Here is a 26398-nt window from a genome sequence, read left to right on the forward strand (position 1 = left end):
AAATACCTCAAAAGTTTTACAGAAAATCCATTTCAAATTTTAAAAATCAAAACAAAGTAAATACTATTTGCTGAACTTTTAAAATGTACAAATTAATCACCGTAATGTGGAAATTATTTAACAATTTGTTTTCATATTATATCAGCTTATGGCCATAGCCAACATTTTACCATCTACAGAGTCTTCTTAATATTCAATCAAAAGGCAAGAATCTAGCTTTTGGACTCTAGAGTCAACTGCTTTGTACTTACTTTGTTTCCTAAGTGAGTGATCTTCAGAATTCCATCTTGCCATACTTTCGACTTCTTCATCTTTTGATGAGTATATAGTACCTTATTTCCAAAAGGACAAAAGAAATGGTTTCTACTTACATGTATTAAATGTTGCATGTTCTTATACCCTTCCTACATATAAAAAATATTTAGACATTCTTGGGCGCCTGGGTGGCTCAGTGGGTTAAGCCTCTGCCTTCGGCTCAGGTCATGATCCAAGAGTCCTGGGATCAAGTCCCACATCAGGCTCTTTGCTCGGCAGGGAGCCTGCTTCCTCCTCTCTCTCTCTCTCTGCCTACTTGTGATCTCTCTCTGTCAAATAAATAAATAAAATCTTTAAAAAAAATATTTAGACATCCTTTATTGAAGTAAAAGATACCATAACAATACCAACAAAACATTAAGGATCCTGCCCCACTCAGTTGGTAAAGCATGTGACTTTGATTTCAGGGTTTTGAGTTCAAGCTCCATACTGGGCATAGAGTTTACGGTTATTTTAAATTTTAAAAAAAAAAATCAATTAAAAAAAAAGAAACTCAGTAGTAAAAGGCAAGGCAGGGGAGAAAGGAGAAGTAAAATCTAAGGAGAAAATTGAAAAGTTAACTGAACAACAAAAATCATTTTGAGCTTTTCAGTCGTCAGTGGCAAGGAAAAAATTTGTTGGGTTACACAGAAGTCATGATCTGTGCTCAAAATGTAGTTCAGAGATTCTTAGAGGTTCCCAAGACTTTTTCAGGGGTCTTGAAATCAAAACTATTTCCATGATGTTATTTGTCTTTTCACTCTTATTTCTTCAGGCATGCATAGTGGTCTCCCAGGGTTATGTATGTGTAATGTTGTGAAATTCAATTTCAGACTAAATGCAGAGGCAGATCTGAGAATCTAGCAGTCTATTAAATCAAATGCTAAGGGGACTTGCAAAAAAATGTATAACAATGCTACTCTTTTCAATGTGTTTTTTTCTGTTGTTGTTTTGGAAAATATACCTATTTCCATTTTTAAAAAGTAACTTATGTTAATTACATAAATGTAATTTATGTAAATTTTTTAATGAATTAATAAATATTTTTAAAATTTGTTACAAGTTCTCATATGAAAGATAGTAATAGGTATAAGCCCCATAATCAGAAATTCTCTGGGCTCCTCAATAATTTTTTTTTAAAGATTTTATTTATTTATTTGACAGAGCTCACAAGTCGGCAGAGAGGCAGGCAGAGAGAGGAGGAAGCAGGTTCCTGGCTGAGCAGAGCGTCCGATGTGGGGCTCAATCCAGGACCCTAGGATCATGACCTGAGCCGAAGGTAGAGGCTTAACCCATTGAGCCACCCAGGCCCCCCTCCTCTATAATTTCTAAGAGTATAATAGCATCCTAAGACCAAACAATTTAAGAATCACTGATCTAGGGGCACCTGGGTGGCTTAGTGGGTTAAAGCCTCTGCCTTCGGCTCGGGTCATGATTCCATCGGGCTCTCTGCTTGGGAGGGAGCCTGCTTCCTCCTCTCTCTCTGCCTGCCTTTCTGCCTACTTGTGATCTCTGTCTGTCAAATAAATAAATAAAAATCTGTTAAAAAAAAAAAAAAGAATCACTGATCTAGATAGAAGAGGCATGGCACTTCTTCAGAAGAAATTATTTCCTGATCACAACAAAGAGCTTACAAGGATTTTTATATAACTAACGTGAGTAGTAGGCAAGAGATAAAGTTGCCAGAAAAATAGAGGGCTATATTTGAGACATACATACTTATACCAAAAAAATTATTCACTGTTTATCTGATATTCAAATTTACCTAAGTGTCCCGCTTTTAGGTTTTGGGGTTTTTTGTTTTTTGTTAAATCTGTCAACCCCAGCAAGACATTTGTGAAATGTGGAAGGAAGAAAGAAAAAAGGAAAGAGTGGGGAGCCCGCCTGGGGGGCTCAGTCAGTGGAGTATGCAACTCTGAATCTCAGGTTTGTGAGTTCAAGCCCCATGCTGGGTATAGAGATTACTTGAAAATAAAATCTTAAAAAAATTTAAAAATAGAAGACTTAAAAAAAAAAAAAGGAAATAGTGAAAACTGTAAGACTCACAATAAATTCCTGGCTTTCCATTATTTCTTCTGAAATTATACACCAGTCAGGTCCAAAAAATAATGGTGCTTATTCAATTATTTATACGACCTAAAATGAAAATAGAGAAAGAATAGTCAACCCTGATGAAAAGAGTATCAAATATGACTGTTTCCCACAAACTCTTGACACAGGAATCTAAGAGATCTAAGACTATGTGATTACCAAATTATCTGATACTAATTATACAATAAAAGAGGGATCCCACCCGGTGGAAAAAGAATTTTCCAAGTAAAAAGAGAGCCAAGTAATATGTATAAAATAATTAGTAGTATGCTAAGCTTTTTTCCAAGTGCCATAACATGGATCAGAAAATGATCCCTCTTCCCCCAACATCTGAGTTTCTTATACAGAGCTTCAACTTTCCATTTTCTGAATTGCTATGGCCACCACAAGATGGCCCCCTTGTGTTCTTAACGTTCCCTTTTATATCTTAAAGTCAAGAAAATCACAGTATCCGGGATCTAATACAGAAATTTCCTCTGTAAGGAATAATCTTTTCACAATCACTACAATAAGGACTGTATTTATCCTATGCTACCGGATGAAACTGTTACTGTGGGCAAATTTGGAAATCTAAAATTACTGATGGTGAATTGAAGAAGTAAATAGAGATGCCAAAGAAAAATCTTTTTTTCTAAAGGAGTGGTTCCAAAGGTATGATCCCTGGACCAACAGCATCAGCATCACCTGGTAAGTAGTTAGAAATTTAAGTTCGTGGGTCCTACCCTTGACATTTTAAATTAGAAGGTCTGAGGTTGGACCCAGTGCTTCGTTTTAACATGCCCTGCAGGTGATAGGAATACATGCTCAAGTTTGAGAACACAGGGCTAAAGACCTAGGATGATTAAATAAAACTATTATCTGCAATTCTGGATTCAATTCCCTCTTCACACATATAAGATAAACCACATAAATATTATTTATAAATTACATGTATTTATTTAGTACTTGCTTTAGTAATTGCCAGACATTGTTGGGTTGGGGTATTAAAATGAAGAAATACTATTTCTAACCAAGGAATTTCCAGGACAGCAGGCTGATAAACAGTAATTACAATAAAACATGTCAGAAATAAGCACAGGAGGGGCACTCAACTGGGTCTATGGCATCAAATAAGGTTTCTGAAAGAACATAAATATTTAAGCTATAAGCTGAAATAATCATAACTGAAAGAAGATGCCAGGAATGTATTTCCAAACAGGAATCAATATATACAAGGGCCTGTAAAAGACAGAGCAAGGCATGACCAAGGAACTCAGTACAATTAGGGGGTCTATTTAAGACAGTGAACAGTGAGAGAGAAGACTGAAAAAAATTAGCAATAATAGGAGTCAGAGGAGCTTCTGTGCTATGCTGAGCTGTATGAACTTTATTCTATAAAAGTGCGAAGGGTACATCATTCACTACTGCTTTTAGAGCAACTTGCTCCCAACACTGAATGTGTTGGGACATTTTACACCTGTATGAGACTACATGGTGTAAGCAAAGTGCTTGGTATGTGGCAGTTACTGATATGAGATCTCTTTAATAAAAGTTATCATTTATTCAGTGTAACTTTATGCTGACACTTAACATGCTTTAAATGCTCACAACTTTATGGTATAGATACTATTTTTTACATTTATTTTACAAGAAAGGAAACTAAGGTACATAATAGTAAGTAATTTGCTCAAGAGCACAAAATAAGTAAATGGCAGATTCAGAATTCAAACTAAGTAGCCTAGAGGCCCCTGGCTGGCTCTGTCTGCAGAGCATGCAACTCTTGATTTCCAGGCCATGAGTTCAAGCCCCATGAAGGGCATAGAGTTTTCTTTAAAAAAAAAAAAAAAAGATGAAGGAGAAATTTTTAAAACTAAGTAGTCTAAATTCTGGTGTTCCTACTCACAAATATGACATGACTATTTATTGAGTACCTAGTATGTCAGGCAAAAATTGGACAATATTATATACATATTTGTCAATCTCAGAATCCTGAAGAGTAGATATTGTCACCACAAAATACAGATGAGGAATCCAGTGTTTACTAATTTAAGATTACTTATAATCTACTTAAGAACTGCAAGATAAATTCCCCATTGTTTTCCTAAATTAGAGATAACACTTCAGGACTCACAATTTAAAAGGAATTGTTAAGATCCATACCCTCATAAATGGTAAATTAGATTATAACAAAACAAAGACTAGCTTTTAAAAAAAAAGGCTAACTTCATTTTTAAATATTTAGAAGAGGCCTAATTCGTACATTCGAAGTAGAGTCAACAGCCCCTTTTTTTTTACATTAAATAGGAAATACGGCATTAGCTAACAAATGACGTATTTAAGTGAAGTGCAAATATAAAAAAAATTTCTGAAAGTCTTCATCTAGCCACATCAAGTGTTGTTGACCCACCTCCAACATGTGAAAGTTTAATGTACAAAGTTTTTAAGGCGGTATGGAGACCTCAGATGCTGTGGTAATAATATAACCACAAACATGCACATATACCCCCCAACATATATATTCCCATACGTCCTTACGTTGCTTTATACATTCATATATAAAATTCGGTGTTCTCAGTAATATATGAGCCATTCTTCCTTTTAACTACGAGATGTTTTTGGTCTTTTTGTTTGGGAACAAGCAGGACCTTTAGAATCTCTAAACGGTTCAAAGATTTGAAAGTTCCAGAGTCTCCAACCCAAGATCCTGTTAAGAAGCCATTCATCCAAAATAAGACAAGTCCACCTTTCATTTGCCGAAATAATTACCATGTAACCAAGTGGCAAAGAGACTTAACCCTCTGTCAGTCCTAAATGGAAAAACCAAAACCCTCTCTGGTCTTTACACTTACGCTGGAACTGCAAAGCAGAGGCTAGGAAAAGCGGTAAAGACGAGGGCACCAATTGAACAGAGATTCCGAGCAGGCTGTGACTGTCACTATCCAAACCTGGTTCCATATAGCACCAGCAACGGTCGGCTTCTGGCGGAATAGATTCTTTCAACCTTTTGCCCTAAATTGCGACGCCGCCTCTCGCTCAAATCCCCTTCCCTAACCACCCTCACCCTGGGGAAACAACCGACTTCACCTGTCCATAAAATCCACTTTCGAATTCCCCCGGCGAAAGTCTGTGACGTCATTAAACCGGGACCACACCAGATCAGGACCCACCTCTCAGCCCGCCCACCAGAACCGGCGTTTTTAACCCGCCAATCAAACTTTTCATTGTCTGCGAGCCTCTTTGGCCAGCCGGGTAATCCGACGCACCGCCCTCTGCGCCAACTCACGCCTGTGACGTAAACGACGGACGCACAGTCTCCGTGCTCGTCTTTTCCAAGGCGTACCGGAGAACGGTGTCGCTCACCCTATGACGCGGAAATCAGGACTATAAGGATCTGGAGGCGACAAAGGTGAAGGACGGAATCACCGGCCCCGTATTTTGGGAATTGAACCGAGTAAGTTTCAAGTAGACCGTAGGTAGTGTCCCAAAGGTTGACTGAGGTTTCAGTTCCTCTGAGTCCTTTTTAACCCAGTTCATTCTATCATCTTTCGTCCCTTTTACTTCGTCCCCTCCCACAAACCCATCAGTTTGCTTGGCCTAGTTCTTTATGCGCACGCGCAGGAAGTCCTTTGGCAGCCCTTGTAATTCCAGTTTTCAGAGGTTGGGGGCGCGTATTGTCCGGCGATGGGAGATTGGGGGCCCTCCCGGCTTTTGGCGGCCCCTTTGGGAAAGGATGGGTGCCCAGGTCGGCCGCAGGCCAGGGTGAAATTGCCTTCGTTGATCTGAGCCTTGGCGGCCAAAAAATAGCGAATGTGAGGACTTGTTTTACAGTTAGTCATTTTCTTTTTCAGGATTCTAGTTTTTGTCATCAAAGTATCGAAAATCCAGGTACGGAAGGGAGCTAACAAATTTTAAGTGTCAAGAGGAGTGTACTGAGCGCCCCAAAAAATGTGCCTCAGGGAAAATGGAATAAGGAGACAAATTAGGGGAGACATGGTAGTGGAAAGCTCCATGTAAGATGCCATTTCACGTGGGCCTTGAAAATTGAATAGGGGTTTTTAAGGCAAGTAAGACAAGAGTAATTCAAAAAAGCAAAGGCACAGGCAAGGGTGTTCTGGTACCGTTGAATGGTCAGCCATGACTAGAACAATGACTTAACGTTTTTGACACATCATTTCCTCTAAAAAATGATGAAGGCTGTGGATTAGCTTCCCAGGAAGGTGCATACACATGTCAAGACATTTTACATGTGATTTTGTTGGGAAATTGTGAAACACCTTGAAACGGCCAAAAAAGGAAATACTGGATATCTTCTCTAGCTCATTCTTCCAGGTTATCTCTTTCATTGTCTTTGAGTTACTTCACATTTGTGTAAGTTGTGGAAAATGATTATAATGGAAAGTAGTCTTGCGATTAATTAATTAATTAATTAGTTTTGCAGTTATTGCTCTAACCAGTTTTGCACCTATTAACGAATTTCTTTCAGTGTTCTTGATAGTTTTTTTAATGGGATATTTTTTTAATTATTATTTATTTTAACTAGGCCTCACACCCATTTTGGGTCTTGAACTCACCACCCTGGGACTGAGTCTCATGTTCTACTGACTGAGCAAGCTAAGCGCCCCCCTCCCCAAACCAGTTTGCAACACTTAAACTAATTCCATGACTAACTACTTAAATAAAATATCTGACATGTATTCATTTTAAATCAATTTATATTTAAATGCCTTTGTTTAATATTTATCTTTTAACAGTTTCACAGAATTCACAGGAATGTTTGAAACTCACCCCAAATTCCATGGACTTTAGGTTAAGAATATCCTTGTCAGAACATAGAATGCATCATGACAGGCTGTAAAAGGTTCTACTAAAAGGTAGGCAAATATGAGGGAGTCAAACTTAACCAGAGTTTGTTTGCTTACCTGAGCTTGTTTTTAACCCAGCTAGTTTTGTCCAGTTCACTTAATCTTTAAGTCTCTGTTGAAAAAAAAGAAAAAAAGTTGGAAGACACCACCTAATTGTAATTGTGAGAATTTAAAACAATATATGTAAAGTAACTGGCATTTTTACACAGTACTTTTATTGTTTCTTTAAAGCCCCTGTTTAGGGGCACCTGGGTGGCTCAGTGGGTGTCTGTGCCTTCAGCTCAGGTCCTAGGATAGGACTGGCTTTGGGCTCTCTGCTCAGCGGGGAGCCCAGGAGCCTGCTTCCCCACCCCCCCCCCCACCCCCTGCTCTTCCAGAGATCTCTCTCTCTGTCAAACAAATAAATAAGATCTTTAGAAAATAAATAAATAAAAAATAAAGCCCCTGTTTAAAAGCCAGTTAGATGTCCTTATTCTGTTTTTTAGACTTACATATTATGTTATAAATAGGCGCTGAGGAATTTTTAATCTTGAAAGTTTTAACATTAAAATCATAAAATTAGATCTGTGTTTTAGACAAGTTACACGGCTTATGAGAAGGATAAACGACCTCTAGAAGTGTTTATAAACTGTTCCCATATTATAGTGACAGTCGTGGAATATATTGGAAGGAGATAAAAGCCATTCCAGAAGTTGAATTGGTAGGACTTACTGACAGATTGAGAAATGATTGAGAAGTTGAATTGGTAGGACTTAGTGACAGATTGAGAAATGATAAAATGGTGATAATGTTACATTTTATCAAGTGTGTGAGAAAGTAGACTTTAGAGGATCTTGACTAACAAAAGTAACTTCCTGACCCCCCACCCTCCACAGCCTTTGCATTGGAAAGTTAAATTGTGCCATATCTTGTTGCTTTGTGTTAATCAGTATCTTCCTCTTATATATGTATGAAGGTATATTTGATTATCTACAGAATGTATTCCTTAAAATCACAAATTGCAAGCATGTTAGGTACACTAGGCAAGAGTGTTAGAACTTAATTTTCCAAGTCACAAAAATAATCCTTAGGTGAGGGTATGAAGGAAAGTCTCTGAGATGAGAATGATGAAAAAATCTGATTTCAGGAAAATTTTTACTTTCTGCACTTCTGCAGTTCCGTCCTCTATTTCTTTAGATGGTGGTTCTAACAAGGAAAGAAATTGGAAAGCTGGTAGTCTGTCCTTTATGATTTGGAGTTTTTGCAAAAGGAAAAGTTAGCACTGGATCTTGCTATATTGATAATTTGTAGCTTCCATTTTATTTTATTGATAAACCTACCTCTTTTGAAAGAACTTGAAATGCTGGGGTTCCTAGGTGGCTCAGATGGTCAGCCTTCTGCTTAGGTCGTGAACCTCCATCTGGGAACAAGCCCCGTGTGGGGCCAAGGGCTCAGCAGGGAGTCTGCTTCTCTCTCTGCCCCTCCCCCCTACTTGTGCACTCTTTCTCTCAAATGAAGATATAAAAATCTCAAAAAAAAAAAAAAACTTGAAATGGATAACACTTTGCAGTATGAGATCCTTTTAAATACATTATTTAACAAATGTTTTGGTTGTGTTCAAGCTAAAGTACTTGCCTTCATGGTTTTTGCATTCTGGTGTGTTACTAAAAGTGTAATTACAGGTAGCAACAAGAGGATACAAGGATACAAAGTGGAGACAGAATGGGTAGGGTAAGATTGTCAGGGCAGAAATGGTTTAGATTGAGTGAAAGAAAGGCCTCTTTGAGAAAATGCCATTTATAGAGACCTGAATGAACAGAGAAGTTAATCCCTACAGATGTAGTGGAGAGGGTAAAGAGAAAAGCGAGAGCAAAGGCCTTGAAATGGGAATGGCCTTAGCATGTTTAAGAATGGTATATCATAGTTAGAGTGAGCCTGTTGGGAAGAATTGTAAGGCCAGATCGAGTAGTGCCGAATAGGCCAGAGTAAGGACTTGGATTTTGAGTATGATAAAAAACCTTTGAAGGATTTTGTCCCAGAGATTGACATGCCCTGATTTACATATTTAATGATTATTCTGACTGCTATCTGGAGAATTGATGATAACGGGAGAAGAGTAGACACAAGCACAAGTTACACTGTTCTTGCAGTAGTTCAGGCAAGACACAATAATAGTGTGGACCAAGAGGTTGTAATAAAAGAAATAAAAAGTATTCTTATTCAGAATATATTTTATAAAGGTAGAACTAACGAAAGTGCTCCTGGATTTCTTGTGGCATATGAGGAAAAGGATTTCAGAATTTTTGGCTCTGCAATATTGTGATTGGTGTGTTCTGAGATGGGGACAACAAGGCAAAAATAGGTTTGTTAAAATTTGAGAGTTCAATTTTGTCATTTTCTTATAAAAGAAATACTTAAGGTAAATCAGTGGAGATGTCAAATGGACAATTGAGTATTGGAATGGAGGGAGCTAATGGGAAAAGTCAGCACTGGGACATACAGATTCATGAAACATCAGCATGTAGCTGAAGAGCTTAAAGCCGGAGACTCTCAGAAAAGATATTTGTGGAGATAAGAAGGGAGCCCAGGACAGAATGCAGCTGTGGGGAGCTTAAAAGGGTAGAGCAAAGTAGAATGGTCCAGAAAAGGAAATTGAGAAGGAGGAGAACTCTCCTGGAAGCCAAATGAAAATGTTTTCAAGGAGGGAGTTTAACTGCAGATGCTGCTGAGAGGTCCAGTAGTCAGTAGAGATCACTGTTTTCAGTTTTCCTAGAATGTTAGAAAGGGAAGCCTGACAGGATGGGTTAAAGGGAGAATATGGGGTGAGGAATGTGGTTATTCAGCACTAAATGAAACCTAGTGGTTTTTTTGAGTGATTAATTCAGACGAGTAGCTCCATTTTATATGCATCTCAATAAATACATCTTTACTTGCATATTTTCAAAATTAGGATTTGGTTAATCTACTGCAGCCTGTTTTAAAAGTGCCAAAATACTCTTTGGTTGATTTTGGTGACAATGCATGTTTAAGTTGAAGATTTGAAGTAAAATGCATTAATGGTTTTGTACTCTCTTAACTGGATGTCGCTTTGAAACACATTATCTATTTTTGTTAATCTCTGCAGGGTTGCTGCTGGAGTAACTGATTCTGACTGACAGGGTGAACAGATACAAATAGGCTTTAATATTAAGTGTATTGAGTGTTAAAGAAAGATACAAGGCAGGGACCCCTGGGTGGTTCAGTGGGTGGAGGAACAGCCTTCTGCTCTGGTCATGATCCCAGAGCCCTGGAATCAAGTTCCAAATCAGGCTCCTTGCTCAGCTGAGAGCCTGCTTCTACTTCTGCCTGCCCGTTCTCCCTGCTTGTGTGTGTGTGCGCTCACTCTCTTTGATGAATATGACAAATAAATAAATAAAATCTTTAAAAAAAAAAAAAAAGCAGAAGGATGAGGATGGAAGGCAGAAGAGATAATAGCGATGGCATCTTCATCTCTTCTGGAGTCTCAGACCCAGCACTTATCCAAACTCCGCAATTAATCTAAATCTACTTTTTTCCCCTTTACCTATAACAGCATGTGTGGTAAGGGCCAAAGTGTTTTAGGTCACCTTGATATGTAAAAGCCTTAGCCCCTGTTTCCCACCTATCTCCAGTGTTATTCTTGTCGCATAGGTCCAAGGCCTGCATACCAACTAAGAGTGGCTCCCACTGGGGTGCAACAAAAAAAACTCTCCCTGTACATCTTAACTCTCCGGTGTCCAAGAATACCATATCATGGGAGCCTGGAAAATACCGCGGAAAACCATGTTTAGGCGTTTTTCTCAGACAGCCTGCACCATCCCACGCCCTATGTTAAGCCTTTGCTCATTTGCTTATTTTTTCGTATGTACCTCTAGCAATGCAATGAAGATGACACAATTATTCAATAAATTTTTGAGTGACTATTCTGTGCCAGGGAATGGGAATGCATCACTAAACAAAACAGAAGCCTGATTTCATTAGTACTAAATTCTAGGAAGGAAAAAGAATAAAATTGTATAATAATGTTAAAAGATAAGTGCAATGGGAAAAAAATAAGGCAAGGGAGATAGAGTGTCAGTTTGTCTGGAAATTTGCAGTTTTAAATATGGCTATGGTAGGAGACTTCATTGAGGTGACACCTGAATAAGATGTCAGCAAGTGACGGAGTAAGCCATGTTATTTAGGCTTAAGTGTTTGAAAACAGCAAATCCAGAAGGCCTCCCTCAGTTGAAGATTGGCCAGCCAAATTTTAGGAAAAGCCAAAGACCAGTATGGCTGGAGCTGAGGGAACAAAGAAGCCTGCAAAGTGACTCAAAGAAGGGCGGGCTTGGGAATTGCTGTCCAGGAAATAAAACATTGGAATGTGAAGGTCCCGTGGAAAAGAAAAAGCCAGTCCTGTAGATTACCATTTGAATTCTACTTCTAGTTAACAGAAATTAAGGGGCACCTGGCTGCCTCAGTCAGTAGAGCGTGGGACTTGATCTTGGGGTTGCTGTAATGCAAGCCACACTTTGAGTAGAGTTTACTTAAAAATAAAATCTTGGGGCTTGTGGGTGTCTCGTTTAAGCATCTGCCTTCTACTCAGGTCTCGATGCATCCGGATTCCTGCTAAGCGGGGAGCCACCTTCTCCCTCCGCCCCTCACCCTGCTCATGCGCTAATCGACTGAGCCACCCAGGGGCCCTGGAGACTGTTTATTTAAAAATACAACACCTTTTTTGAGTTTGCAGAGATGGAGAATGTCTGAATCCCTTAATCTTACACTTTGACTTATTGACTTAAAAACTGTAGTTTGGGTGAGAATTACGTAGAGATTTTATGCCCAGTGAAGATAATCTGGCCCTGCAGTATAAATTGCATTTAAAAGTAAAGCTATGACTTATGACGTATGAGGTTTAAAATTATTTTAAAAGTAAAAACAAAGACAAATGAAAAGCAAATAGGTAAGACTAAATCAAAAAAATTTAAAAACTACAAGGCCAATGAAAATTTCCACAGCTAATTGCAAGTGTTACCCCAGACTTTGTCCTCAGCCAACTTTGTTGAGCCCTCAGGCAATTTAAATGCTAATCTGAATTATCACTTGGGACTTAAATATTGCCTTTTCAATTAACAGGAATGGAAACAGAAAGTGAACAGAAAGAGAAATCAATGGAAGAAAGTACTGAAAAGAAAAAAGAAGTAGAAAAAAAGAAACGGTCACGAGTTAAGCAAGTGCTTGCAGATATTGCTAAGCAAGTGGACTTCTGGTTTGGAGATGCAAATCTTCACAAGGATAGATTTCTTCGAGAACAAATAGAAAAGTCCAGAGATGGTTGTAAGTTTACTTACCTTCACTGTATACAATGGAACTGGTTTATAGTTATGTACTTTACCCCTAAAATGATATTGTAAAACAGTGTGGTACTACCATACTATGTACGACTTAATTGACATAGTTCATATTTGTACATTGCTTTGTATTTCCATGTGAAAGTAAGCTCAGTTTAGCGTTAAACAGTAATTTCTGAAGTTTTTATGATAGAGCTCCTGCAAGCTCATCTATACCTCACCTGACACTGCTAGGTCAAGTTTTGAGCCCAACACTCGGTAAGAGGTAACTACTTTAAAGTGTTCTGTTTATAGGTTGATAATTCATCTGTGTTTATAGGTTTAATTCATACAAGGCATTTTATGGAGTCTAAATGCAAAATCTTTATACATATCTAGAGAGGCAGTTTTAATTACATAAATGCATTTGCTCTCCAGTTTAGTAGTTATTTATATTTACATTTTGTTAACTTTTGTCAGATGTTGATATATCACTCCTCGTGTCTTTCAACAAAATGAAAAAATTGACCACAGATGGAAAGCTAATAGCCAGAGCACTAAAAAGTTCATCTGTTGTAGAGGTAAGAATTGTTCATCTGTTGTACAGATTGTATCAATATATTAGTTTATTATTAACCTCATATACTCATTTCAAAGCTGGATTTAGAAGGCACTAGAATAAGGAGAAAAAAGCCACTGGGTGAACGACCAAAGGATGAGGATGAACGGACAGTGTATGTGGTAAGTAAGCCATTTAATTAAGAAAAGCTCAAAGCTAGCAATGACAAATGACAAACATTTTTATGAGTAAAAAAATTTATTGACCTCGACAGTATTTGTATTTAGTATTGCTTCTAATTTACTACAGGAATTACTTCCCAAAAATGTTAATCACAGCTGGATTGAAAGAGTATTTGGAAAATGTGGCAATGTTGTTTATATAAGCATACCACATTATAAATCTACTGGAGATCCAAAGGGATTTGCCTTTGTGGAATTTGAAACAAAAGAACAAGCAGCAAAAGCTATTGAGGTAGGTCCAGAACCTAAAAAAGAAAGGCAAAAAAATTAGCAATTGTTTTAAATAGTAACAAGATTAAATGGTTTTTAATGTATTGATTTTTCAGTTTCTTAACAACCCACCAGAAGAAGCACCAAGAAAACCGGGTATATTTCCTAAGACAGTAAAAAATAAGCCCATTCCTGGGCTTAGCGTATCAGGTAATTAAATTTAACATTAATATTTAAGTAAATGTACTTGTAGGAAAGTGAAAAGTAATGACATTATTATTACAGAAGAAAAGAAAAAGAAGAAGAAGAAGAAAGGCCGAATGAAGAAGGAAGACAATATGCAGACCAAAGAGTCAAATATGGACACAACTAAGGAGAGCGACGGTAAAATGAAAAGATCAAGGACAACGTCTGAGGGATCAGAAGTAGAGATAACTGAACCTCAAAAGCCGGCCTCAAAAAAAAAAAAAAAACGGGAAAGACAGGAAGTTTCCGGTTTACCTGTAGTCAGAACAGGGAAGAGGAAGAGAAGTATCTCTGAAGCAGAATCAACAACTCCCAAGCCAAAAGTAAAGAAAACAAATCAGAAAGACAACATTAAAAAAGATACAGAAATTTCCAAAGAGAACAAAGGTATCAGAAGCCAAAAGGTAAATGATAAAGAAAAGTTGTTTTCTTAAACTTAAAACTTAAGTCTATTTTTTTTTATATTTTAAGACTTGGAAGTCTCTACTGAAGAGGAAAAGGATACTGCAGATGTAAAAGATGGATCCCTTTTAAAAGCAAAAAGGAAGCATAAGAAGAAACACAAAGAGAGGCACAAAATGGGAGAAGAGGTTATACCACTAAGAGTCCTTTCAAAGTAAGGAGATTACAGTTCTGTTGAAAATTGACGCTCTCCATCACCATTGCTAAAGTGCAATTCCAATTTGTATTGAACAGAGTTGCATATTAGCAACAGTCACGGCATGTAGCCAAGATCTGCAGATTATACATTCAACACAATTGAGGATTAAAAAGGAACCACCACACTAAAACATGGAAGCACTTATTTTTACCATGTCACAGCAAGTGCCTCCATGTTAAAGTAGAGGGCGTTCCTTAACACATAGTTTAAATATACCCACAGACAGGCAAGTCCATGAGGTTTTCCTAAATACTTCTAAAAACGTAAAAGTAAGACTTACCATCACTAAAACATGGAAGCACTTACTTTTTTAGTTTCAAAGCAAGTACATCCACGTTTAAGTGGTGGGGAGCCCAGTCTTGAAAAACATGAAAACCTAAACCTGTAATATAACTTTTAAAATAAAATTGTGTCCATTTGGAGACACCTCCACTGAAACATGGAAGCACTTACTTTTTGTTTTACACAGCAGGTACCCCCATGTTAAAGCAGAGGGGAATCCCCTTGGGCTCTATAAATTAACCAATTTGTCGTATTACATTCAGAGGAATAATTTGGGTTCACTTCTACTAAAACATGGAAGCACTTACTATTTTAAAAGTAAAAGAAAGTATTTCCATGTTAAAGTTAAAGGGAGTCCAATTCAATGAAGGGGTGAAAGCCAACGTAAAAAAAAAAAATGTAAAATACTATACCTTTGAGAGGAAAGTTTTTCCTAGTTTTCCAGACTCCTACCCTGGTGCCGTATCTATCCTCTTGAAGGTTAAAAGGCAAGGACTTCAGGCACTTGTATTTATACTATTCTTAACTGCTGAATTCCTTTTGCCTTTTTATCTCGGAGAATCATTACAAGAGGTTTTTGTTATTCTAATGTATCAGCTCTCAGGGAATGTATGATCCTGGGTGGGTCTGGATACTTTTTTTTTTTTTTTTGAAGTATACAGATGTCAATAATAACTGCTAAGACCATTACCACAAGATATCCTCCTCTTTAAAAAAAAAAAAAAATCCCCTATCTGCTTGTTTGATGGCATAGATTAGAGTAACAATGAGTGCTCCTGTGGAGCCTGGAGAGGCATTGTGTTTCTATCTGGAGGAGCTCTAGCTGTTTGAAGAAACATCTACATGTTAAATGTATGTAAATAAATAAAACGCTTCCATGGGGTGTTTTTTTCTTCTTAGAAATTCCTTTTAATTCAAGTAAATACTAAGGAATGTTATCTCTCAAATTGGAACCAGTTTAACAAATAATCTTTAAATTATAATAGCCATTATTCCCTCAGATGACAAATTGTTACTATTTAATTAATTCAAAGCTTTTATTTTCATAAATAAAAACATTTGAAGCATATTCAAGAATTAAAATTGCCAAACTTAAAACATTTAATCTGAATGTTGGATCAGAGGAAACTCCCCTTTTCATATTTCCTGGATCACTTGGAACTCAAGAAGTAATTTGACTGTATGTGTTTAAAGAAGGAAAAGTTAGAAGGAGTTGTTACAAGACACTGTGAACATAAATTTAGGTATTTTTATTTGCTCATCTCTGTTCACTACTTCAAAAGTACATTCTTTTCATTTCAGGAATGAATGGATGGATTTGAAAAAAGAGTATTTAGCACTGCAAAAGGCCAGCATGGCTTCCTTAAAAAAAACAATATCCCAGATAAAGTTGGAATCAAAAATGGAAACAAACGGAGTACCTACTACATCTGAGATAAAAAATGAAAAAAGTAAACCAGCGCTATGATAGTTTTTGTAGCATTATGTTGTATTTATATACTAACATACTAATTCTGATTTATTATAGGCTAAATCTTAATTTTTTTAAACTTAAATATACAACGGTAATTATTAGAACAATTACTGATTTGTCATGGTGTCCAAATGTGCTGTTTAAGCTTTTCATAAGAATATTTGAAATTAAAAAAAAAAAAAAAAGAATATTTGAAATGGGGGCACCTGGGTGGCTCAGTTGTTGGGTGTCTGCCTTCAGCTCAGGTCAGGGTCCCAGCATCCTGGGATCGAGCCCCACACTGGGCTGCTTGCTCCGCGGGAAGCCTGCTTCTCCCTCTCTCATTCCCCCTGCTTGTGTTCCCTCTCTCGTTGTGCCTGTCTCTCTGGCAAATAAATGAATAAAATCTTTTAAAAAAAAGAAAAGGAATATTTGAAATGGATGTTACAAAATCTGTTTTTTCAGGGCCCCTGGCTGGCCCACAAGAGCATGCCACTCTTGATCTCAGGGTCTTGTGTTTGAGACATACATTGGGTGTAGAGATGACTAAAAATCTTTTTTAATGATTTAAATTTGCATTCTTAATCGGATTTAGTAATGAGTACCTAGTTATGAATTGAGCTAGTTTGTAGCAACAAAAATTGTAATTTCTCATCTGTAATTTTATCCTAATATATTAAGATATATTTAGAATTCTCATAAGTTGAAAATACAAATTTTCACATTTTAATCATAATGTTTATAGATTATTTTACGTATTCTCTTTTTATTTCTTTATTAAGTAAAGTACTTTATTCAGTTAAGGGAAGGGGGCGTGTTTTTTTGTATGTTTGTTTAAGGTTTTACAAGTGTTCCTCTAACAGCACTTTGCAATTAGAGTGATAAAAGTTTTGGTATTTTATTTCATGGTAATCTGCAGTAAGCAATATGGCAATTACCCTAATTACTTTACAGTTAAATTTAAATTAAGTAAATTTAAATTATTTAAATCAGCCTAAGAAATCATTGTTGTTTTCAAGTAGGCATGCTAAGTATTAAATTAAGTGTAAGAGGCTTATTTCTGGTCTTTCCTTTTCAAATCAACAGCAAACAGTGAAGAGGGTTGTCCTCAGGAAAAGGTTAATGCAGCAGGACCACAGTTTGTGAGTGGCGTGATTGTGAAGATCATTAGCACTGAGCCTCTACCTGGCAGGAAACAAGTCAGGGTAATGCTTTTGTGTGTCAAGGGTAGTTGTTGCTCTTTCCTCTTTAAAATTTACCCGTGTGAAAATGTTTTGCATTATAGAAAACAAAGCAAATCAAAATAGAATTTATTCCTATGCGGAGTAATACTTGTAGGATTTGATTCCACAGTAACTCTTGTGTTTGACTTAAAGCAAAATCTGAAGTCTGAAATTGAAATTCTTCAGTGGATTAGATTTGTGATGAGTACAGTTGAAACATCCTTCTATAGAACTGCACTTTGTGCTTATTTTTCTTGGTGCCTTTAATGGTTTACTGTTGGGTAGTTGAATGAGCAATCCTTACTGTGGATATTATAACTTAAAAGAATAAAAATAGTAAGATGCTGTCCTAATATTATTTCTTTAGGGGGCATTGTCTCTTTTCAGAGAAAAAGGGTTTTAGAAAATACTTCCTGCCAAGCCTTTTAAAGATTTGTTCAACATTACAGTTCATCTGAAATTATTTTGAACTTTTAATCATCTGCTATTGTTTGATTTTTGTAGCAAACTAAAGAGTTTGTAATTTGTTTTCATTAGAGCTCTTAGCTTTCAGTAGGTTCCTAAAGATTTTGTGATCTTAAAAAAGTCAGAACTATTTTCATATAAAAGAGTTAACGTGTTTATTTTTAACTTAACATATACTCGTTTTGTCTATTAGTCTTCTTGGAAATTGAAATTTTTTCCTGGGAGAAATGCAGGATTTTTCTAGAGAAAAGAACATTTGTTAATTTTATTTTTTTAAATGTTATTACTTTCAGTCTGTGCTGTTTTAAAAATGTGAAACAGTTACAGGAGAGTTAAAATATATTGAAAAGCTACAAAAATTTTGCACATGTATGCAGAGTTTTATGTAATTTACAAATTATTATATCTACTGCTCTGCAATCTTTTTTTACTTCTGTATTTTATTTTTGAAAACCTTTCTGTACCAACACAATATTTTTTTCTTATTGACAAATTCTGTGTAAAATGTCCTTTGGCATAGCAGATATGTTTGAAATTGTTACACTGACATGCATCATTGTGTAGTATGTTTACATTTTACATAGACTCTTACCAGTCACAGTTTTTAACTTGCATAAATGAGGTTGCTCACTGTAATTATCTTGTGAACACTCTTTATCTGGAATCCTCTTTCTATCCTGTAACATCCTGTCGCTATCATTAATACATAAATTTAATTTCTGTTTACAATATTGATGAGGGATTTGGCAAATCCCAAGTTGGTATTACCAACTTGAATTTCAGAGTATGGTAGCAATATAGAATTTCAGGTCAGAAGGGTTAAAAATTGAGGATGTAAATGATGCTGTGGCTAGTCAAGTTGCAAAAGATTTAAAAGTAAAATTAGGCAAAGTTTGCTATTTGGAATAATTGTCATAGACTTTATATTCATCAACGACCTATTTATTATCTAAATAGTATATCAAACATTCTTCATTTATTATCATCAAAATCATAAAATCAGGTTAGCACTTGCTTACATTTTCCTGGAACAAAAACTGAGTTACATGGTGGTTACTGCTGTCTGACTTGCCCTTGTGATTACCAGGCTAATTTGTCTTTTAAAGAAGGGTTTTTAGTCCAGAGATTAGCCAAAGTTATAATGTACATATCATAAATACCTTTTGAATTATAGTAATCTATCTGATAAATCAGATACAGAACTTATTACCACTTAACACATTCAGATTTCATCAACTTGATACCAGTTATTTGTCTTGTGTACTGTTTAAATTGAGTACTAAAGTATATAGGGAAATGGGAAGAATTGGCAAGTATATTTCTCTCCAGTTACCTTATTTTTTCATTATATTAGCAATCATTTATTATGTTCCTATTTTGATGGGCAGTATGCTAATAGTAGGGATGAGTTAAGACTTAGTCCCTGGCTTTGTAGGTTTTTACTGTTTATTCTTTATTATTAACTAATAAACTATTCTAATTTTATGATCAAATAATATTTTCACATATTGCACTGGTTTTTCTGTAATTTTCTATATATGAAAGTACTCTAAATTCCTTGTGGCTTGAAATTTGCATCAAAAGAAAGGAATCCAGATGGGTAAAACACTTTTTTTTAAACTGGGAACCTCCAGTAATTTCTTTAGCTTTCTGATTGGAAGTTGATGAATGAAGGCTTATGTAACATTCCTGCATAATTGCATTGTTTACACCTCAGAACATGCTGGGGAAAAAATGATTAGAAATGCAGGAATCTTGTTAATTTGCCCTCACAGCGGGCATTATAGGTAGAACTATTCCTTACTGCCTGACTACTAGTTCAGAGGAGACCTGTTAGGTATTTCATCAGAAAAGTATGAGCTTTTGAGCCTTATATTACCATAGATATTATATTTACCATAGATAGGATTTTTGTAGGTTCCCAGGAAAGGTTTTTTTTTGTGAATTTGAAAAAGTTGAATGTTTATTTCATACATTTTAGGTCATGAGTGATTTTGTACAGATGAGTGTAAACACCTTGTCCACCAATCCATTGTGGATTTTTTGTTTTTTGATTCTATTCATTATTGTAACTACACCAAGACGTGGCACCTCTTTTTGTTAGGGGATTGGCAGAAATTACTTGATACTCTGCTCTACAAATATGTTGTCCTTTTGCAGTGTTCCCATTTTAGTTAATATTTTAGGATTGTGCTTAATAGAAAGTTATGATTAGAGTTCCCAATTTTGTTCAAATCAGTTTTTAAGAGTATCTATGTGTGTTTTACGGGTGCCTGTCTGGCTCAGTCAGTAGAGTGTACGACTGTTGATCTTAGGGATTTGAGTTCAAGCCCCATGCAAGGAGTAGAGATTCGTTAAAAATAAAAAATCATTAAAAGAAAATATCTGTATATATTTTAGAAGAAATGTTTAATGTACGATAGTTACTCATTTTAAATTGTATATGGCTGACTTATATACTACATTCTGGCACAACCATGGGAATAATTTTAGGATTATTGTGAAACATTTTTATTATTTATTTAAAGTCTTTCTAAATTCTAATGCAGGATACATTGGCAGCAATCTCAGAAGTTGTTTATGTTGATTTGCTAGAAGGGGATACAGAGTGCCATGCTAGATTTAAAACTCCTGAGGATGCTCAAGCTGTAATAAACGCATATGCAGAAATTAAAAAGAAACACTGCTGGAACCTCGAGATCCTTTCTGGTAAAAACTCATAGAATCTTCTTTTTAAGTAATTCTTATTGAAGGGTGATTGTATTATATTTTCTGAGTTTCCTAGGAAAATTGGCTTAATTTTCATATTCTAATTTGCATAAAGAGGTATTAAATATAATCAGACAACTACAGTTTTTTTACTGAAATGTGATTAATGCCTTGAATATGTTTCTTCATATGATCAGTGATAATTGCTTTTGTTTGTTTTTAAGGTGACCATGAGCAGAGGTATTGGCAGAAGATTTTGGTAGATAGGCAGGCAAAACTTAATCAGCCTCGTGAAAAGAAAAGAGGCACTGAGAAGGTAATTCATTTTTTGGTTTTTGTTGTCATTGTCATTTTTCAGTAGCCTAAGTTCAACATTCAGTTGAATGTTCTCTGAAAGTGTAGCCTTAAAATAACTTTGGTTTTGCTAGACACAATAATGATTTATATGATATTTACTGCATTTTAGATTGTGAGAGAATACTTGTTTTTCTGGATTTTGAAATACTTGAAATTAGAGTTATTTTACCCATAAGGGTACATAATTTAGAGTCTTCTTGTTTTCCTTTCTTTATTGTAACAGTGGTGGTAATTTAATTTAAACAATATTTCTAGCTGCTGTGTTTTGTAGTGTAGTTGTAAATTATTATTTAAAGTCTGTCTTAATGGTAAAACACAATGTATTTGAGAGTGTAGGGTTTTGGGGGGGGTTGGGGGGTTTTTATTTTTAAGATTTTATTTATATATTTGACAGACAGATCACAAGTAAGCAGATAGGCAGTCAGAGAGAGGGAGGGAGAAGCAGTCTCCCCAAGGAGCAGAGATCCCGATGTGGGGCTCCATCCCAGGACCCTGGGATCATGACCTGAGCTGAAGGCAGAAGCTTTAACCCACTGAGCCACCCAGGAGGCCCGAGAGTGTAGTTTTTAAAGTTATGATCCTCCACAGATAATATTGGGAAACTTTATGCATAAGGTTTGCTATAGCAATGATAAGCTTTATTCCTTTTCCGCTAGAATACTCAAGAAGTGAAGCAAACTTAAATACATTAAATAATTTGAAGCAAAACTCTCGGTAATTTTGTTTTAAATGACAGTGATTTATCATACAACTGTTGCTTGTGAGCTGTCAGGTTTATTCTTCTAAAACAAATTATTAGGGGATGCCTGGGGGGCTCAGTCGGTTAAGCTGCTGCCTTCAGCTCAGGTCATGATCCCAGGGTCCTGGGATCAAGTACCACATTAAGACTCCTTGCTCAGTGGGGAGCCTGCTTCTCTCTCTGCCTCTGCCTGCATGTGGGTGCGTGCTTGTATGCTGCACGCGCTCCTGATCTCGCTCTGGCGCGCTCTCACACTCTCTTGCTCTCTCTCTGACAAATAAACAAATAAATTTTCTTTTTAAACAACTATTATATATGTAAAGATTAGTACATCTATAAGTACTTGGGACAAATTAGGACACATAAAAACTAATAACTATTACCAAAATTTTAAAATGCTTATTATGAGATAAAAATATGAAAAGTTATGCATCCTTCTATGAATCATTAGCACTTAAAATCATACTTACTGTATTTTAGTTTTGTTGATTTGGGATTCTAATTCTATTTGTTTTATTAAATAAAAATCTAGTGCTTTTTCATCAGCCTTGCATTGCCTAGGTTTCCCTGAAACATAAGATTACTAGGGGGTAGGTTTCCTAATGGTCTTTGCTAATTCTGTTTACATGAATACAGGCTGAATTTGCTGAGAGGCGGGAAGACCTGGTCTCTCTCACACCCCCCCACGCCCCGCCCCAAAGACTCTTTCAGGTCTATGAGGTGTTAATTTCAAAGCCTGCTTGAGATTATTTAAATGTTAAAATCATTGATCCAGAGCTAACAACTAAAATGAAATCACTTTGTGAAATAATAGTTATCCTTCTAATTGGTGTGAAGTTTCATTTAAGTTGTATATGTTTTTAAAAGTAGTAATTAGTCATTTTGTTTCCCTGAAAGATCTGACCTCCATAAACTAAATTCAAGGCGAGGAAATAACACTGACTAGGGAGTTTTATAAATTGGGTTGGAACATAATGTGTAGCTCTGTTCCTCAGTTGGAAAGTTGTTTTCTGATCTCATTTATCTGTTGTACCACCAAGCTTTTTCTTAGCATGATTTGTTTCATAAATAGTACAGGATCCTAGTTGAAACTATGAAAGTAGCTAGTTGGCTTCTATCACAACTTGAAAATAAGGTACTACACAAAGTGGGTATTGTACAGGACTTTTCAGAGGAAACAATTAGGATGTCAGTTGACTTTTTTGATAATTCATTTAATTAATATTTTTTGATTGCTAATTTTTGTTGCCCACTGTTCTAGGAACTGGAGATAGAGCTAACAGTAGCAAAATGCCCTGGTTTCATGAACTTTACATATGACCAGTTTAGGTCAGGTGATGACAGGTGCTGTGTTGAATTATCAAATTAAAGGATATCATGAGATAGCTTTCCATCAGGTGAGGTTGTCTGGGAAGTTCTCTGAAAGTGACATTAAGACAAAGTTTAGGCAAGTGGAGCAAGGAAGCAGCAGACTTCAAAGGCACAGCTTTCCAGGCACAGGCAGCAGAAACTGCAGAAGCCTTGAAGAGAAGGAAGAATACTGGGAGTAAGCACCTTATTAAAGGAAGTTAAATATTTAGAAAAAAATTTAGCAGCCGAAAGTATGACATTAGCACTTTTCTCATATGACAGCTTTACATTTCCACAGTAATGTTACATTACTTGGTCCAGAATTGAATTAAAGAAAAGCAATGGTAATAAATTCTGCTTCTTAATTTTCACCTTATGATGCAGGAGAGACTGGGGACAGTTTCCTAAGCCCCAATCAGTTTATACAGAATTAAAAGACAAAACAGGAGTAGGTAAAGGAAGAAGTTAGTTTTTACATACGGTATTTTTCATGTAAAAATCAAATGTGGGTTCTCACAAAAGATCAGTAAGATAAAGGAAATTTGTGCCAGATAGGGTCTCACTCATTCTTGATAAACCAAGCCTTTGTAGTCTTTCCTATCACTCTGAGCACATTAGTAAAATTAGATAACAGCTACCGGAGACAGAGTGAATCTTTTCTCATTTGTCTTTATCTTGTAAAGCATATTTGAAATGTTTTTATCACCAAGGTCTTTTCTGTACAAATTATCAGTGGTCAGATATTCAGCAGGTAAAGACAGAATTCACTAAATCTGTGAACAGAGTTATAAATAACTTACATTTTGACTCGCTTCTCAGATGAATAGGCTCTTAGTTTAATCAGCTAAAAAATTAAATAAATAAAAGTGACTTCCTGCCAGTGGCCAGTCACCAAACACTTGAATGAAACTCTAGTGAGTACTTAACTAGAATCTGTATTTTTTTTTTTAGATTGGAGAAATTGCTTAAAAATAAAATCTTTTTTTGGGTGCCTCGGCGACTCAGTTGGTTAAGGGACTGCTTTTGGCTCAGGTCATGATCCTGGAGTCCCTGATCAAGTCCTGCGTGGGCTCCCTGCTCAGCAGGGAGTCTGCTTCTCCCTCTGAACCTCCCCTCTCTCATGCTCTCTCTCTCTCTCTCTCTCAGATAAATAAATAATAAAACCTTCTTTAAAAATTTTAAAAATGACAGTGCCTGGGTGGCTCACTGGGTTAAGCCGCTGCCTTTGGCTCAAGTCATGATCTCAGGGTCCTGGGATCGAGTCCCGAATCGGGTTCTCCGCTCAGCGGGGAGCCTGCTTCCCTCTCTCTCTGCCTGCCTCTCTGCCTACTTGTGATCTCTGCCTGTCAGATAAATACATAAAATCTTAAAAAAAAATTTTTATATGAAAATAAAATATTAAAGTATTTATGTAAGCGTATAATAATAAGTACTTTTTTTTAAGATTTTTATTTATTTGTTTGACAAACAGAGATCACAAGTAGGCAGAGAGGCAGGCAGGGATGGGGAGGGGCGGGGAGCAGGCTCCCTGCTGAGCAGAGAGCCAGATGTGGAGCTCCATCCCAGGACCCTGGGATCATGACCTGAGCCTAAGGCAGAGGCTTTAACCCACTGAGTCAGCCAGGTGCCCCAAAGACACTCTTTCTGACCAAACTTTAGACAGGCTCCTCTGAGCCTTCTTTTCCCCCAGGCCTAAAAGCTTAAAATTTGCCAGCACGGAGTGCCTGGGTTTTGGGGGGTTTTTGTTTTGTTTTGTTCTTTGTTTTGTTTTGGGGTTTTTGTTTTTGTTTTTGTTTTAAGATTTTATTTATTTATTTGATAGAGATCACGAGTGGGCAGAGAGGCAGGCAGAGAGAGGAGGAAGCAGGCTCCATGCCGAGCAGAGAGCCCGATGCGGGGCTTGATCCCAGAACCCTGGGATCATGACCTGAGCCGAAGACAGAGGCTTTAAGCCACTGAGCCGCCCAGTCGCCCCTAGAGTGGTTGTTTTTAATTGAAAAATTCTCAGTGATATGGAAGGAAAGTGGAAATGTTTTCGTAATTCTAAGATTTAAAATCTATTATACTTAATAAGCCACAATCCTAAACAGTTCTCTCTGTAATTGATTTGGGCTAAGCTTAATTTATCTCATTTGTCTACCTTTCCCTCTTTTAAAAAAATTTATTCAAACTGATAGTTGTGAAACTTTTTTTACTCATAATTATCTTTTTGTTTTGTGTATCCAATACCTTATAATTTCTAATTTCTTTCTCCACAGTTAATCACCAAAGCTGAAAAGATTAGACTTGCGAAGACTCAACAAGCAAGTAAACATATTAGGTTTTCTGAATATGACTGAGAAACAGTTTTGGGTCACCTCTTAAGATTTCATTGGATACTTGAACTTTTCGTAGTAAATCCATTTTATTTTGGTAGTAATAAATAGTGTTTTTCTGAATCCTATGTTAATTAGAAGAAACACCTTTGTTCTTTAACTTGTAAGACTTTTTCTTCGGACAAGTACATTGTATACCACAGTTTTTCATTAAACATTTTATTTGCTGAAATTATTTATACAAATCAATCTCAAAGTGATTCAGTAAATATGTTTTGAACATTAATATTAATTTTGTTTTTTTATTACAAAAACAATAATATTTGCAAAAATACTACTACATAGTTTAGAAAAAAATATTTGACAATGGACGCACTGTACTTCTTATTTTGTAATTTGCTTTTTCCTTTTCAGATATTTTTTCATGTTGATTTATACAGAGACTTATGTGTGATATTTCATTCTGTTTATTGTACTTTCCTTATCTGAGCTTCCACTGAATGGGCCATATCAACTGTTTCCAATTAAAATGTTAAACTTTAAAAGTATTGAGTTTGTTTCTTATAAATGAAGTTAAACATTTGATTTTCTCTAACCAAAATACCAGATACTGTGAACACGGTGAGGAAGAAATCTTCTAAGAATCAGCCTTAGGCGTAACGGAACTCTCTATCATTTTATTCAGAAAAATCTCAGACCTAGCATATTTAAGGCCTTCTTAGAACTGAACCTACAGGGTCTTTCATGACTGGCATCTTAATCCCTTAACAGAATATCAAAAAAATACTCTAGACTGCCAAGGTGTGTATTTCCTTGGGCTATAAACCATTTGTAGTTCCATCAGCTTTGTCCAGAAGTAGGCCTAATTTTGGTGCCCTTTCTATGCATTGTGGAAGACCAAAAGTCAGGAAACTATTTCTATGGGCCAAGGATTTGAGGAGATTGGCTGCCTCAAAAGTAGGGGTGATTGTCATGAGCTTATTACGAGTAAAGATTCTAGCAAGTTGCCGCTGACTCCTTTTTTTCTTCATGAAGGAAATCTAACAGACACAGTC

At 36.3% G+C, this 26398-nt stretch overlaps 2 protein-coding genes across 3 annotated transcripts in view; one reads left to right on the forward strand and one right to left on the reverse strand.

The window, feature by feature from the left end:
* Nucleotides 1-2370, reverse strand: part of ZGRF1 (zinc finger GRF-type containing 1) — a 78650-nt gene extending 76280 nt beyond the window's left edge. The window contains exons 1-2 of the mRNA XM_080830616.1: nucleotides 2341-2370; nucleotides 252-332 (exon numbers count right to left, since the gene is read on the reverse strand). Coding sequence (XP_080686742.1) covers nucleotides 252-332; nucleotides 2341-2361 — 102 coding nt within the window. The 5' untranslated portion in view covers nucleotides 2362-2370. The remainder of the gene's footprint in view (nucleotides 1-251; nucleotides 333-2340) is intronic.
* A 3175-nt stretch (nucleotides 2371-5545) lies between these two features.
* On the forward strand, nucleotides 5546-25890 carry LARP7 (La ribonucleoprotein 7, transcriptional regulator). Of its 2 annotated transcripts, none has more exons than XM_080797782.1 (13): nucleotides 5546-5815; nucleotides 12339-12539; nucleotides 13013-13113; nucleotides 13190-13273; nucleotides 13401-13565; nucleotides 13660-13753; nucleotides 13829-14176; nucleotides 14261-14405; nucleotides 16035-16183; nucleotides 17272-17390; nucleotides 20423-20582; nucleotides 20807-20898; nucleotides 25287-25890. In XM_080797782.1, exons 2-13 carry the CDS (start codon nucleotides 12341-12343, stop codon nucleotides 25365-25367), a joined length of 1737 nt encoding a protein of 578 aa, XP_080653908.1. In that variant the 5' UTR covers nucleotides 5546-5815; nucleotides 12339-12340; the 3' UTR covers nucleotides 25368-25890. The 2 variants fall into 2 exon arrangements, with proteins under 2 accessions (XP_080653908.1, XP_080653909.1); XM_080797783.1 differs by lacking the exon at nucleotides 5546-5815 and adding an exon at nucleotides 6097-6173.
* The last annotated feature ends 508 nt before the right edge of the window (nucleotides 25891-26398 follow it).

This window comes from Martes martes (assembly GCF_963455335.1).
Source record: "Martes martes genome assembly, chromosome: 2".
NCBI classification, from domain to species: Eukaryota; Metazoa; Chordata; class Mammalia; order Carnivora; family Mustelidae; genus Martes; species Martes martes.